This window comes from Phytophthora sojae (assembly GCF_000149755.1).
Source record: "Phytophthora sojae unplaced genomic scaffold PHYSOscaffold_9, whole genome shotgun sequence".
Lineage (NCBI taxonomy): Eukaryota > Oomycota > Peronosporomycetes > Peronosporales > Peronosporaceae > Phytophthora > Phytophthora sojae.
In genome coordinates this window covers 1217514-1233294 of record NW_009258123.1, presented here as the reverse complement: position 1 = coordinate 1233294, position 15781 = coordinate 1217514, and the positions used below count along the sequence as shown (strand labels likewise).

The 15781-nt window shown below is 51.1% G+C and overlaps 2 protein-coding genes across 2 annotated transcripts; both read right to left on the bottom strand.

Moving 5' to 3' along the window:
* Positions 1-6: 6 nt before the first annotated feature.
* PHYSODRAFT_523206 (hypothetical protein) lies at positions 7-8247 on the bottom strand (the record flags this gene model as incomplete). The annotated part of the gene is made up of 2 exons (XM_009536364.1): positions 7-346; positions 7010-8247. 2 exons carry the CDS (start codon positions 8245-8247, stop codon positions 7-9), a joined length of 1578 nt encoding a protein of 525 aa, XP_009534659.1.
* A 5801-nt stretch (positions 8248-14048) lies between these two features.
* Positions 14049-15734, bottom strand: PHYSODRAFT_522408 (hypothetical protein; the record flags this gene model as incomplete). Its single annotated transcript, XM_009536363.1, has 1 exon — positions 14049-15734. One exon carries the CDS (start codon positions 15732-15734, stop codon positions 14049-14051), a length of 1686 nt encoding a protein of 561 aa, XP_009534658.1.
* Between the last annotated feature and the right edge of the window lie 47 nt (positions 15735-15781).

Genomic DNA, 15781 nt, shown 5'->3' with positions numbered 1-15781 from the left:
TCAATTTCAAGTCTGAATGATACTGAGTGACGAAGGAGAAGGGAGAACTTTGCTTCTCACACAAGTAATGGAGCGGGATCCTTCATAATTACCCAGAGGTCCACCTAAGTTACGATCGAAAAAGCTGATCACACCCGTGCAAGGACGTTCACTACAAGGCTCCACACGTTCTTCGGCTACAGAGCCAATCACCACTAAATCGTCCGTCCGTACTTCAAACCAATGGTGCTTGTTCAGAACGAGGGATTCCTTGCCGTCCTCCTCCTCCATTCGGAGAAGACCGAACGATTTCAAGGCATCTGGCTTGTAGTAGAGCTTTCCGTTTCGCCAGTGGTAACCAGCCAGCCTCGTCATCTTGTTGCGCGCTCCCAAGGTCGTATCGACGCACCACGGAGCCCAAAAGATGTTCTCGTATACGGCCATGTTTCCAGCGAACATAGGTAACCGCGCGGAGTACTCGTGCGAAAATGACGAGTCCGATCAGACCCAACGCAATAATGCTATGCCCCATTAACCCCCACGCATAATATGACACCGCAAGAGCAGCCGGATGAGTATTCCTCATATCCGACCGATTGACTGACGAAAGATACAAGGGCTGTACAATTGCACTCAGCAGTTCTCCCAGCAGCGAGGATTCGTTGCTGAAAAGCAGGCGCTTCACAAAAAGACGGTAAGTTTCGCTCAGCCACCCCATCCTCTCGAACAGCACCAGTAGCACACCAGACAAGTTGTAGCCCAGTGAGAAGTACTGCAGCCAGGCGAAAGATGCGTCGGTCGCTCTGAGCAGGAACAAATCGGTCATCAGACCTTCGAGGAGCAAGTACAACAACATGGATCGATGGTAAGTGGTCGCTCCATGTGCTGACAGACGCAGGTTTTCCTGTACGAAAATCATAGCTGATTCTCGTCGAAGACTCACGCCCATTTGATAGCATTTGGCTCCATAGCGCTTACAAATGATGTAACACCGTCGCAGCACGAGACTCCTGAAAACAATCCAGATTCCACCGACGATGCAGTACCAATACGACCATCTGTACCCATCAGTGCCTTGATGCCGGGCCAAGGCGTCTCCATTGATGTCGAAGGTGCCGACCCCAGTCACGAGTGTGTACGCTGTGCCGTCCAAAGTGCAGTACGTACCAACAAATTCGTCGTAGAAGGAGAAATATCCAATGCTGCCGTGGTAAAGGATTTTTTCAACGGGGTAAATTTCGTTGGCGCAACTGGTTGGCGCTGTGTGGTGAGCTTCCACCGCATCAAAAAGGTTCCGTGGCAGTTGTATTGAAGTGGCACAAGTGACCTTGTTCCGCTGCGTAGTAGTGTGTGGCCTCTAAATTCCACCACACCTGGCCAACGTGAAGGCCCTTCATGGGGCACAACTCGAACAAATTGTCGGTCTGCGGCTCCGTTCCTGCGGGAATTAAAAAGCTCTCTTTGACTTTGTGTGGAACTGCGAACTTCAGGTAGCCGCGTATCTACAAGATAAAGGGAACTGTGCCGATGCAGAGCCATGATGCCAGTAGCTTCCACTTGGAGTTCATAGAGATCGCGTCTCGAGCTGGCGCTGATAGTTTTCTGTGCGGTTCGTCTGCAGCCACGACCACGTTATGAATGATGACAAAGATGGAGTTAAGACACCAAGCCGAAACGGATAACGCCGCAGATAGATAGACTTCACAAATGCTGGTTGATGTCTGAGGACATCAGCGCAAGCTCAACACTCCTGCGGCATTTTTGGCTTCTCAAAATGGGATGCTGATCCAAGGTGCCGCCATGCCATATCGAAACCAAGAGTAAGGACACAGGTGATGTCGTAGTGATAAAGATTGAAAGTTGAGAAGAATTTCTATCCGATCAGATACAACGCGTAGACCTGTAAGTTGGATAGTAAGCCTTTCAAGAAGAATTCGACCAAAGCGAGAGCATTAGGCGGCTCGACTATCAGGCGTTCTGTAACTTGTATTCAGATTTTTTTACGGTAGAATTCGACGCGATAGTTTCGTTTTTGAATATTTATTACGTGCTTTCTTTGAGTCATCTTGAGACCACGAAGATTTTGCTCTACGACTATGGAGCGCTCGTGGACCATCGCCTAATATACTCGTGGAGCCCCCAGTGTACCGCAACTTTTGCATCGAGAGAGAAGCCACTGGTACGTTCTTCTGATAGAAGATGTCGACGCTCGGCGTTTGCTACGTGTCCAGGTAATTCCACTTACACCCGAACGACGAAATGCTAGACAATGCCTCGCTGTACACGATTTTGTCGCAGGGCTTGCTCCGACGAGTGCTCGCGGATGTAGAGGCTCGTGTGGTGGAGGATAATTATCCCAACTGACCCCAAATACGTCAACCTTTTCCTAGCTGACCCTACAAGTTGCAGCAGAAGCCGTCACAGGCGCTGCGTTGGAGGATCAAGTGGGAATGATGTTGAGTGATAATGGAGAAGGTGACACTTTGTTCCCCATCGGAACGGCGGTCGAGCGCGGGCTAACTGGTCCTCCCAAATTACGATCGAAAAAGCTGACCACCCCGGTACAGGGGCGTTCATCACAAAGTTCCACACGTTCCTCGTCCACTGAGCCGATCACCGCCAGATCATCCGGCCGTACCTTAACCCAGTCCAATTTGTTCAGAACGAGGAACTGGCTGCCGTCTTCCCCCACCACTTTGAGTAGCCCGAAGGGTTTCAAGGCGTCCGCTCGATAGTGGAGTGAACCACTTGTACTTGACTGAGCAAAATACAGAATGCCATTGAATTGAGGTTAGCGAGTAGCAACAAGTACCGGTAGCTAGCTCTGAGGGGCGTCTCCAGGGGAGACGCTGCTAATGCAACACGAAAGCCAGGTTGAAGCCTGGTACAAGCAGAGATGCGCCGAGCACGAAGTAGTGACTTGGAGCGGAGTTGAACGGAGACTGGTCCACGTCTCTAGAGCAGAGTGACACATCTGGAGGCGAGCTTCGATTGGTACTGCGTCGACACGGGAACCGCTGACGAGATCGATGTCGAGACGGGCGCTTGTCCACGTAGACTTAGACCATTACAGATAGTAGAGTTTCCCGCCCTCCCAGTGATACGCTGCGAGTTTAGTCATCTTGTTGCGCACTCCGTAGACGGTGTCGACGCAGCACGGCGCCCAGAAAATATCGCGTATCCGCCCATGTTCCCAGTGCACGCAGGTGTGAGGCTCGAACAGATGAGCGCCGGCCATCGAACGCAATGGCTCCGTGCCCCACCAAACCCCACAAGTAATACGACACAGCCACTGCAACAGACTTCGTCTGCTTAAGATCCGATTTATTGAGTGACGTAAGGATATGAGACTGCCAAATAGCACTCAGAAGTTCGCCAAGAAGCGAAGATTCGTAGCTAAAAAGTAGACGCTTGAGAAAAAGTCGGTAATCTTCGTGTAGCCAGCCCATACTCTCCACCATTTCAAGAGGATCCCAGATAGATTGTATCCCAGCGAAGCGTATTGGAGCCAAACGAACGAGCCGTCGGTGGCTGCGACCAGGAACAAGTCGCTCATGAGACCTTCAAGCAGTAAATATAAGAGAACCGCTCGATGATAATTCGTCGCGCTGTGAGCGGATAATCTCAAATTCTCGTGTACAAAACTCGTCGCTTGCTTGCGTCGAAGTGTTGCGCCCATTCGATCGCATTTGTTGCCGTAGCGTTTACATGCAACGTAGCACCTTCGCAGCACGAGGCCTCGATAAATAATCCACATTCCGCCACCAATACAGTACCAATACGACCACCGAGATCCTTCACCACCAAGCACGATTTCCCATTGATATCGAACGTACCCAGCCCCACAGCGTGAGAGTAGGCTGTGTCGTCTAGAGCGCAATAGGTGCTGACCAGCTGATCCAGGAAGCTGAAGTACCCGACGCTGCCGTGGTAAATGAAAAGTTCAGCCGGGTAACTCTCGTTAGCGCATCTGGATGGCGCTGTGCGGTATGGTTCCACCTTGGTACCTCCGATCAAGACGTTGCCGTGGCTATTGTATTGAGGCATCATGAAGTGGCATATATTTCCATGCTCCAATGCGTAATAATGCGTCATCTCGACATTCCACCAGACTTGGCCGATATGGATGCCTATCAGCGGACACAGCTCGAGTAAATTCTCGGTCTGTGGCTTCTACTATGAGACTCGGAAGGATTTTGTGAGGAGTTGCGAAATTCGTGAAGCCGCGGATCTGCAACACGAAGGGGATCACGCCGACGGCAAGCCACGCCGCCAGAAGCTTCCGCTGCGCGGTGATAATTCTGTTGTATTTGGCTCGAGCTGGCGCTGTCAACTAACTCGGCGGTCCAGATTGAAGAGACTGCACTCTGCTTCCGCGTGGTCGACAGACACAAGCTGCACTGGGACTGGGTTGCTCCTACAAGACCGAGTCAAAACGGAGCTCTGCGTCATGCCTCGGAACCAAATTTAAGATGGAATTGAAACGGAAGTCTTAGCGGCATGCCACTGAGAGTTCGTCACCTATAGATCGTGACGACGCGCGAGGCGCCCAGAAGATCACGTGTCTCTAGCGAACATAGGCGGCCGCGCACAGAGTTCGCACCAGTCCAGTGGATATCAACGCGAGAACGGTATATTCCACTAAGCTCTACGCGGGAATTTTTCCTACCCGCCGATTAAAGTGAACGAATCAAGTCGATACCCGATAGTGGCGCGGTTAAGGAACCTGTTAGTCTGTGGCTCTGTTCCTGCTGTTATGCACAGGTTCCTGTTGATCTTGTGTGGGGCGGGGCTGCTAGAAGCGTGTCTACAAATGAAGCACAGGATTCCGACGCTGCAGAGATGTGACAGTTATGCTGGCACTGTGAGTGAAATTACCAAGTGGCCCTGACCACATCGATGAATAATAATGCCGAGTTGAGTCACGACGCCACAGATTGCTAGAAAGTAATGCCATCAAGTAGGAAGGACGCTGGTTGATAAAGATGGCTGAACGCTGCTCCTCCTGCGCACAATAACCGAGCGGAATCTCTCGGAATCCCCTAGAGGTCCACCAAGGTTCCGATCGAAGAAGCCAATCACACCGGTACATGGTCGCTCACTGCACGGCTCCACCCGATCGTCAGCAACAGAGCCAATCACCTTGAAATCGTTCGTCGGAAGCCCAAACCAGTGCAGTTTGTTAAGGACAAGAAACTCCTTGCCGTTCTCCACCATTCTGAGCAGTCCGAAGGCCTTCAAGGCGTCTGCTTTGTAGTAGAGCTTGCCGTCCTCCCAGTGGTAACCCGACAGCTTCGTCATCTTGTTGCGTACTCCATACGTCGTGTCGACGCAGCAAGGCGTCAGGAAGATATCAATTATTCGCCCATGTTTCAAGTGCACGTAGATGACCGCGATCACTATTCGCACACTCATAATGAACGCGACGAAGCACAGCACAATCGCTCCGTGTCCCCACAAGCTCCACAGATAATACGACACAGCAAGCGAGACCGAATTCGTGTTCCGGAGATCCGACCTATTCAGCGACGAAAGGAGGTATGACTGCCAAATAGCATTCGAAAGTTCCCCGATTAGTGAAGCTTCGTAGCTAAATAGCAGGCGCTTCACAAAAAATCGATAGTTTTCGCGTAGCCATCCCATACTCTCCACCATCTCGAATATAAGCAAGAGAACTCCCGACAGATTATACCCCAGCGAGACGTACTGGAGCCAAATGAAGGCGCCGTCCGTGGCTGCAACCAGGAACAAATCGCTCATTATCCCTTCCACCAGTAAATACAGCAGCAGCGCGCGTTGATAATTGGTCGCCCCGTGAGCGGATAATCTTAAGTTTTCATAGATAAAAATTGTAGCTGCTCTCCGCTCAAGAATCACCCCCATTTCGTCACATTTGGCGCCATAATGCTTACTAACCAAGTGACATCGTCGAATAATGAGACCACGAAAGACGATCCAGCTCGCGCCGACGATGCAGTACCAGTAGGACAATCGGTAGCCGTCACTACCGAGATGCTGGGCTAGTGATTTTCCATTGATGTCGTAAGTGCCAACCCCCGCGGTGTGGGAGTACGCTGTCTTGTCCACGGTGCAATAGGTACTCACCAGCTCGTCGTAGAGAGAGAAATAGCCGATACTGCCGTGGTAAATGAACATTTCGGCTGGAAAACTCTCGTTGGCGCAGCTGGATGGTGCTGTGTGGAATGGTGTGACCTTGGTCCGCCCAATCGACAAGTCCCCGTGGCTGTTGTACTGAGGGATCACGAAGTGACAGACTATTCCACGTTCCAGTTCGTAGTAGTGCGTCATGGCCACATTCCACCACACTTGGCCAACGTGAAGACCGGTCATGGGACACAACTCGAGTAAATTATCGGTCCTGGGCTCGGTACCCGGAGGTACGATCACGCTCTCGGGGATTTTGTGAGGAGATGCGAATTTCAAGAAGCCGCGAATCTGCAGAATGAGCGGGATCACGCCGATGCAGAACCACACGGTCAGGAGCTTCCGCTGCGACGTCATCGTGACCTTGCATCGAGCTGGCGTTGTGAGTTTACCATGCAAGCAGGACACTCTTCTCCACGACATGGTCGACAAACCTATTGGGGTGACTGACTTGTGGAGTTATCCCCAAAGTTTCCGAAACGGATCACGCCACAGATAGATTTCAGCTTACAAGGCATTCAAAGTGGGGTATCAATTGGGAACGATGCTAAGACTTAACGGAGAAGGCGACACTTTGCTGCCCATTGGAATGATGGCTGAGTGGGGACTTCCTGCATCGCTGACTGGACCTCCCAAATTCCGATCGAAAAAGCCGACTACACCGGTACATGGCCGCTCAGCGCAGGGTTTCACCCGGTCTTCTACCACGGAGCCGATCACCACCAAATCGTCCCCGCGTACCTTAAACCAATGCAATTTGTTCAAAACGAGGAACTGCCTGCCATCTTCCCCCATCATTTTGAGTAGCCCAAAGGACTTCAAGGCATCCGCTCGATAGCGGAGCTTGCCGTCCTCCCAGTGGTACGCTCCCAGCTTCGTCATCTTGTTGCGTACTCCGTACGTCGTGTCCACGCAGCAAGGCGCCCAAAAGATGTCGTAAACCCGCCCATGTTTCCAGCGTACGTACGTGACCGCGCGCAGTATTCGGACGGAGACAATGAAGCTGATGAGCACCAACGCAATGGCTCCGTGCCCCACCAAACCCCACAAGTAATAGGATGCAGCAACAGCAAGAACCTTGGTCTGGTTCAGATCCGACTTGTTTAACGAGGTGAGAATATTTGACTGCCAGATTGCACTCACGAGTTCCCCAAGCAGCGAAGGTTCGTAGCTAAAAATTAAACGCTTCACAAAAAGTCGGTAATCTTCGCGTAGCCAGCCCATACTCTCCACCATCTCGAACAGAAGCAAGAGGATCCCAGACAAATTGTATCCGAGCGACACGTACTGGAGCCAAATGAACGAGCTGTCCGTGGCTGCAACCAGAAACAAGTCGCTCATTAGACCTTCAAGGAAAAAATACAGCAATAATACTCGATGATAATTCGTCGCTTCGTGAGCTGATAATCTCAAATTCTCGTGGACAAAGATCATAGCTTGCTTCCGTAGCAGATTCACACCCATTTGATCGCATTTGGCGCCATAGAGCTGGCATATGACGAAACATCTACGTAGCACGAGCCCTCGATAAATAATCCACATCGCTCCACCGATGCAGTACCAATACGACCACCTGTATCCTTCGCCGCCAAGTTCACGAGCTAAGGATGCTCCGTTGATATCGAAAGTACCCAGGCTCAAAACATGCGAGTAGGCCGTGTTGTCCAGGGTGCAATAGGTACTGACTAGCTGGTCCAGGAAGGAGAAGTACCCGACGCTGCCGTGGTAAATGAAAATTTCGACCGGGTAACTCTCATTATCGCAGCTGGAGGGCGCTGTGCGGTACGCTTCCACCTTAGTGCTGCCCATTAAAACGTTGCCGTGGCTATTGTATTGAGGAATCACGAAGTGACAAACATTGCCTTGGTCCAAGGCGTAATAGTGCGTCATTTCCACGTTCCACCACACTTGGCCGACGTGGATACCTTTCAACGGGCACAACTCGAGTAAATTATCGGTCTTTGGCTCCGCCCCTGGCGGTACGAGCAGCTTTGTGGTGATTTGGTGGGGGATTGCGAAGTTAAAGTAGCCGCGAACCTGCAAAACAAACGGTACCATGCCGACTGCTAGCCAGGCTGCCAAGAGTTTGCGTCGGGGTGTCATGAAGCTGCTACCCCGAGCTGGCGTTGTCAGCTTTCTCGGCGGTCCATCTTGAAGCGAATGCACTCGTCCAAACTTCATACTGTAGTCGAGGTGATGTTTTTTATTGTTCAGGAATATATTGTCACCGCTGTAAGACAGAATCGAAACGGAGGTCTGCGTCAGGCACGCCATAGATAGCTTCAAGGCTAATTGTTGACAAGCCTTGCGAGCCATCGGAGCTCAGTCGTTATCTCTGTTCACCATGGAGTTGGTTATAAAAAGCTTATAATATCCTTACCCAAGAAAGCAGGTGGATACGAGCAGCAAGAATGTGGAGCCAAAACCAATTGAGATCATGGTGTTTCTTCAGTATTATTATTTCTGATTTCTATCTCAAAAATACAGCCACATGAGCGAGGCCACTAGCATCAAGTAGGAAGGACACTGAGAGCAGAAGAAGCAGGTAAAACTTTGTTCCCCAGTTGAATGGCAATCGAACCGGGGCTTCCTGCACCACCCACCGGTCCTCCCAGACCTCGATCGAAAAAGCCGACCACACCCGTACAAGGACGCTCATCGCATACGCAGCTACTTGAATTTCGCGACTCCACATAAAATTCCAAAGAGACTGTCAGTGCCGCCAGGCTCAAGGCAAGAGACCGACAATTTAGCCGAATGTAGGGCCTTCACGTTGGCCGAGTGTGGTGGAATGTGGCGATGACGCACTACTACGAATTGGAGCATGGTCGTGTATGTCATTTCGTGATTCCTCAATACAATAGTCACGGGAACGTCTTAACGGGAAGTACCAAGGTGGAAGCATACAGCGCAGCTCCATCCACCTGCGCGAACGAGAGTTATCCAGCTGAGATCTTCATTTATCACGGCAGCGTTGGCTATTACTCCTACTTCGACGAACTTGCCGGAACATATTGCACCTTGGACAACACAGCATACGCGCACGTATTGGGGCTAGGCACGTTCGATATCAATGGAAAAGCTCTGGCTGAGCATCTCGGTGGTGATGGTTACAGGTTGTCGTATTGGTACTGTATTGCCGGATCACTTGAGAAACAACATTCGGCATTAGACCTCAATTTGATGTGAACCACATGTCACATATGATTGGGTATAATCAACTGTTTCATCTTACTATTGACCAAAATTAATGGGTCTGCGCATGTCGAGATAATCGCGTAGAAAAACCTCAAAACTGTAGCCCTTCTAACTAGTCTCCAACAGGCGCTACAACATCGACAACCGAACATAAGGGTAAAGCAGTCACTCGCGATTACGGTGATATTTTATTTTCTAATATCGCTAATTTTTGACGGCACCTCGCTAAAAAACTTAATGTTGCCTAAAACGGACTTCAGATAAAAGGCTGTTTCTCTTTTCTTTCTGTTGCTAGATTTTTTTAAATCATAGCGTGAAACGGAGCAAATGCGCAGCTTTCGGTTGAGGTATTGCGAGTCACCAAACGATTTTTTTTTTAAAAGTTATGTCCAGAAAACCGAAGTGTTGTTTCTTATGTGGGCCAGAGAAGTATGTATCGAGGTCTCGTGCTGCGACGATGCTTTGTAATGTGCATGCGCTACGGCTCAAGATGCGACCGAATGGGCGTGAATCTTGGACGGAAAGCAGCAATGATCTTCGTACACGAAAACCTGCGATTGTCGGCACATGATGCGACAAATAATCAGAGGCTGGTGCTGCTATATTTGCTGCTTGAAGGCCTCATGAGCGATTTCTTCATGATTGCAGCAACCGACGGATCTTTTGTTTGGCTTCAGTACGTGTCACTAGGATATATTCTATCTGGAGTACTATTGCTATTGTTTGAGATGGTGGAGAATATCGGCTGGCTACGTGAAAGCTACCGAGTATTTGTGAAGCGCTTAATTTTCAGCTACGAATCGTCACTACTAGGGGAGTTTGTGAGTGCATTATGGCAATCGTACGTCCTCACATCGATGAATCGGTCGGATTTGAGGCAGACAAAGCCGGTGGCACTTGCTGTATCGTATTACTTGTGGAGTTTGGTGGGACACGGAACACATGCGCTGGTTCTCATCGGGTTCATTATATCGGTACGACTACTACGCGCAGCCGCCTACGTGCAGTGGAAGCATGGACGAACACGTGATACGTTTTGGGCTCCTTGTTGTGTCGACACGGCCTATGGAGTGCGCAACAAGATGACGAAGCTGGCAGGCTACCGCTGGGAGAATGGGAAGCTTTACTACACCGCGGAGGCCTTAAAATCGTTGGGACTTCTCAAAGCGGTGGAGGAAGATGGGACGGAATTTCTCGTTCTAAACAAACTGCACTGGTTTGCGGACGATTGGTCGCTATTGGCTCCGTCGCTGGAGGGCGCGTGGAAATCTGCAAAATGAAAGGGAGAATGCCGACGAACGCCCACGCTGCCAGTAGCTTCCGCTTGGAATTCATGACGCTGTTAGAGCGAGCAGGTGCCGTCATCTGAGCATGAGGTCCATCTTGGACGGAAAGCACTCTTCCCAGCGCCATAGTCCTCGGCAAGTTCTGGGATCGGTCAGGAATAGCTACGATGACACAATCCACTAGTCACCACGAAACGGATGCGCTTCTGCAGTACAAGCCGTCCAGTAATAACCCGCTGAGTGGGAGGAAAAACAAAGCCCAAGTAGCTGGAAATGCTCTGGTTGAATAAATATCTTTCCCAGTAAAAAATAAAAATCATTCGCTATCGACTCCTTTTAGGAGATCAGCTATGTCTTGACAATCGGGTATTCATGGGAACAAACCCCTCGGAAGCTTTAGTCTCGAGACCCTCGACTTCAACGTAGCATCGTAGCAGAATCGTACCTCATAAGTATCCCAGTCAACTCGGAGCAAAAGGTGAAACTTTATTCCCCACACGAATGACCACTGAACGGAGACTTGCAGCGTCGCAAACCGGGCCTCCCAAGCTACGGTCGAAGAATCCAACCACGCCCGAGCAAGGACGCTCGCCACAGGGCTCCACACGACCTCCAGCTACAGCGCCGATCACCACTAAATCCTCGTCCCGTGCGTCAAACCAACGTATTTTGTGCATAACGAGGAACTGACTGCCGTCCTCCCCCTCCATTTTCAGCAGTCCGAAGGGTTTCAAGGCGTCGGCTTTGTAGTAGAGTTTCCCGCTCTCCCAGTGGTATCCTGCCAACTTCGTCATCTTGTTGCGCGCTCCGAATGCCGTGTCGACGCAGCACGGAGTCCAGAAGATATCACGTATCCGCCATGGCTCCAGCGCACGTAGGTGACGGCGCGGAGTATTCGAACGAACATGATGAACCCGATAAGGACGAGAACAATAAGGCCATACCCCACCAAGCTCCACATGTAGTACGACACAACGGCAGCCGTCGGTCTGGTATTCTTCATGTCGGACCGATTGAGCAACGAGATGACGGTGGGCTGCCCGATTGCACTCAGAAGCTCTCCCAGTAGAGCGGATTCGTAGCAGAAGAGCAGCCGCTTCACAAAAAGCCGCGAGCTTTCACGAAGCCAGCCCATTCTCTCGATCATCTCAAATAATACCAGAAGTATACCAGACAAGTTGTAGCCTAGAGAGGCGTACTGGATCCAAGCAAAAGACCCGTCCGTTGCTGCAAGTAGAAACAAATCGCTCATGAGGCCTTCAAGGAGCAGATACAACACCATCGCTCGATGGTAATTCGTCGCTCCGTGTGCTGATAATCTTAAATTTTCGTGTACGAAGATGGTTGCTGCTTTCCTTTGAAGCTTCACGCCCATTTGGTCGCATCTAACGCCATAGCGCTTGCATGCGACATAGCATCTTCGCAATACGAGGCCACGAAACACGAGCCAGCAAGCGCCAGCGATAGTGTACCAGTAGGACCATCTGTAGCCGTCACTACCAAGATCGTGAGCTAGATCCGCTCCATTTATGTCGAAGGTGCCAACCCCAGCGACGTGAGTATACGCAGTTCCGTCCTTAGTACAATACGTGCCAACTAGCTCGTCGTAGAAGGAATAGTACCCAATACTGCCGTGGTAAAAGAACAATTCGAAGGGGTAACTGTTGCTAGCGCAGTCGTCTGGTCACCACGCCCAGACACGGTCGTTCAATGCACGGCTCGACAAGCTGCCCTGTCACGACTCCAATCACAACCAAATCATTCGCCGGGATCGTCAACCAATGCAGTTTGCGCAAGACCAGGAATTCAGTGCCATCCTCCTCAACCATCTCGAGAATCCCAAAGGCTTTCAACGCGGTAGGAGTGTAGTAGAGTTCCCACCTTTCCACTCGTAACCCCTCAGCATCTTCATCTTGTTGAGCATCCCGAGCGTAGTATCCACACAGCATGGGGCAGTGAAGATACTCCACCAAACCCCGTGTTTCCAGCGCATGTAGGTTACAGCACGCACTACCCGGACGAACATGATGGAGCCGATGAGGGTGAGTACGATGGAGGCATGACCCACTAAGCCCCACACGTAGTAAGACACTGCTGATCCCGAGTTCTTCAAGTCGGAGTGGCTTAATCCTGTGAGGAAATGCGACTGACCGATGGCACTCAAGAGTTCGCCGACTAAAGAGGACTCGTAGCTGAACAGCAGTCGTTTAACGGCGAGCCGGGTGGTTTCCGTCAGCCAGCCCATGTTCTCAACGATCTCAAAGCACAGCAACACCACGCCGGACAAGTTGTACCCGAAGGAAATGTACTGGACCCAGGAGTATATCCCTTCAGTAGCGACGAGGAGGAACAGATCGCTCATAATTCCTTCAACCAGGAGATACAGGAGAACCACTCGATGGTAATTCGTCGTTCCATGTGCTGGCAGCCGCATATTCTCGTGCACAAACACCATAATTGTCTTCCGATCCAAATCTTCGCCCAATTGATCGCACTTGTGTCCGTAGCGCTTACAGGCGACGTAACTTCGGCGGATGACGAATGCGCGATAGATAACCCACACCGACCCCACGGTTGCGTACCAACCGGACCACCTGTAGCCATAGCTTCCTGGATCTTGAGCGAGTAACCAGCCGTTGATGTCGTCCGTGCCAAGTTCGTCTATGATGCCGTAAATGGTGCGATCTTTAGTACAGTAGGTGCCAGCGACTTCTTCGTAGAATGAGTAGAATCCAATAGTACCGTGGTAAAAGTACAGATTCACAGGGTAGCTGTCGTCAGCGCAGCTCGCAGGCACAGAGTGATATGCTGTCGTTTTCTCGGCCCCTATCAAACAATTGCCATGACAGTTGTACTGGGGTGAGACGATATGACAGAGCCGCCCCTGCTTCACGTTGTACAGTAGTAGTGGGTAGGCTCCAGATTCCACCACACTTCCGACATCTGAAGGCCGAGTACAGGACACAATTCCGTCATATTCGCAGTCAGTGGCTCTGCATCTGCTGGCACCACGAGACTCTCGGTGATCTTGTGTGGCGTCACGAATTTCAGGAAGCTTCGTACTTGAAGAATTAGCGGGGCCAGACCGACAACACATCACGCCAGGAGCAACTTGCGCTGCACAGTCACGAATCCCGTGGTTCTTTCGGGGCGCGGTAGGACGCATGCCGCGGGTGTTCTTCATTGAAGCAATGCACTCGTGCTTGCTTCATCTTTCGCTCACTCCCAATTCGCAAGCTTTGACGAATCGACTTGGAATGGCCCAGCTGAAACGTCCAGTCCTCGGATATATTTGCACCCTTGCAACCGATAATCCCTCTTGACACTTGTTGGTCTCCGTCGGACACACTCAAATTCTGCGATGCTCCAAACTTTGTTGATAGATTTGTTCAGCGTGCCTAATAGAGGTAGGGAGAAGTTTTACCGTGCGAAGCTTGCTCTACCTTCACGTATACTTCTAGTGACGCTCTGGAGACCCTTCAACGACAGCGAACTCCTGTGTCTCACAAGGATGGAGCGCATGATGCTTTGGTCTAGAGGGCCGCCTAAGCTGCGATCGAAGAAGCTCACCACGCCAGTACACGGCCGTTCCTCGCATGGCTCCACGCGCTGCCCCGACACGCTCCCGATTACGACCAAATCGACCGCCGGCACTTTGAACCAGTTCAGTTTGCGCAAGACAATGCACTCCGAGCCGTCCTCTTCCTCCATTTTCAGTAATCCAAATGCTTTAAGCGCCTCAGGCTTGTAACACAGTTTTCCGCTGTCCCAGCAGTACCCATTCAGCATCATCATCTTGTTGCGCATGGCGAAAGTTGTGTCGACGCTGCATGGCGTCATCAAAATGGCGCGGACATGCCCAAACTTCCATCGCATGAATGACACAGCACGGAGGGCTCGGACGAGCAGGATGAAGCCGATGATGGTAAGGACGACGATGGCGTGACCCACTAAGCCCCAAAAGTAGTAAGAAACAGCACGGGCTGTTGCTCCTGTCTTCTTCAGATCCGAGCGACAGAGCGATGTGAGGAAGTAAGGCTGGCCGATGGCACCCAGGAGCTCGCCGACGAAGGCGGACTCGTAGCTGAAGAATAGCCGCTTAATGGCAAGCCGGGCGCTTTCCTGCAGCCGCCCCATGTTATCAATCAACTCAAAGCACAGCAACACCACACCCGATAGGTTGTACCCGAACGAAATGTACTGGAACCAGGAAAAGATCCCTTCAGTGGCAACGAGAAGAAACAGATCGCTCATAATCCCCTCAATCAGCAGATACAGGATAACCATTCGATGGAAATTCGCCGCTCCGTGCGCCGACAGTCGCAAATTCTCGTGGACAAACACCATCACCGCTCTTCGATTAAGATTTTCACCCAACTGATCACACTTGCGGCCATAGCGAATACAAGCGATGAAGCTTCGGCGGATGACACAGAATCGATAGATAATCCACACCAACCCCACGGTAGCGTACCAAGCTGACCATCTTTTGGCGAGGCTTCCTGCGTCCTTAGCGAGTAGGGAGCCGTTGATATCGTAGGTGCCGAGTTGGTCAATAAGCCCGTACATTGTATGATCTTTGGTGCAGTACGTGCCTTCGACCTCTTCGAAGAATGAGTAGAATCCAATTGTACCGTGGTAAAAGTACATACTCAACGGATAGCTGTCATTCGCGCAGCTCTCGGGTACGGAGTAATACGCCTCCGTTCTCTCGGATCCAATGAGGTAGGTGCCGTGGGAATTGAACTGTGGCGAAACCAAGTGGCACAGTCGCCCCTGCTCCACCTCGTGATAATGCGTCGTCTCGATATTCCACCACACCTGGGACATCTGAAGACCCAGCGCTGGACACAGCTCCGTCATGTTTGCTGTCTGTGCCTCTGCGTCTGCCGGCACCACGAGACTATCCATGATCTTATGTGGGGTCACGAATTTCAGGAAGCTCCGCGCTTGAAGGATGAGTGGAACCAAGCCGACAACGCACCACGCCAAGATTAACTTGCGCTGCACAGTCACGAAGACAGTGCTTCCTTCCGGGTCATGGAGGGACAAGCGCCGTGCCGGTTCTTCATTGGAGCAGTGCACTCGCACATGTACTTGCTTCATCTTCCTTCCGCTGAGTAGTAGCAGAATTTAGCAGGCTTGGCGAATTG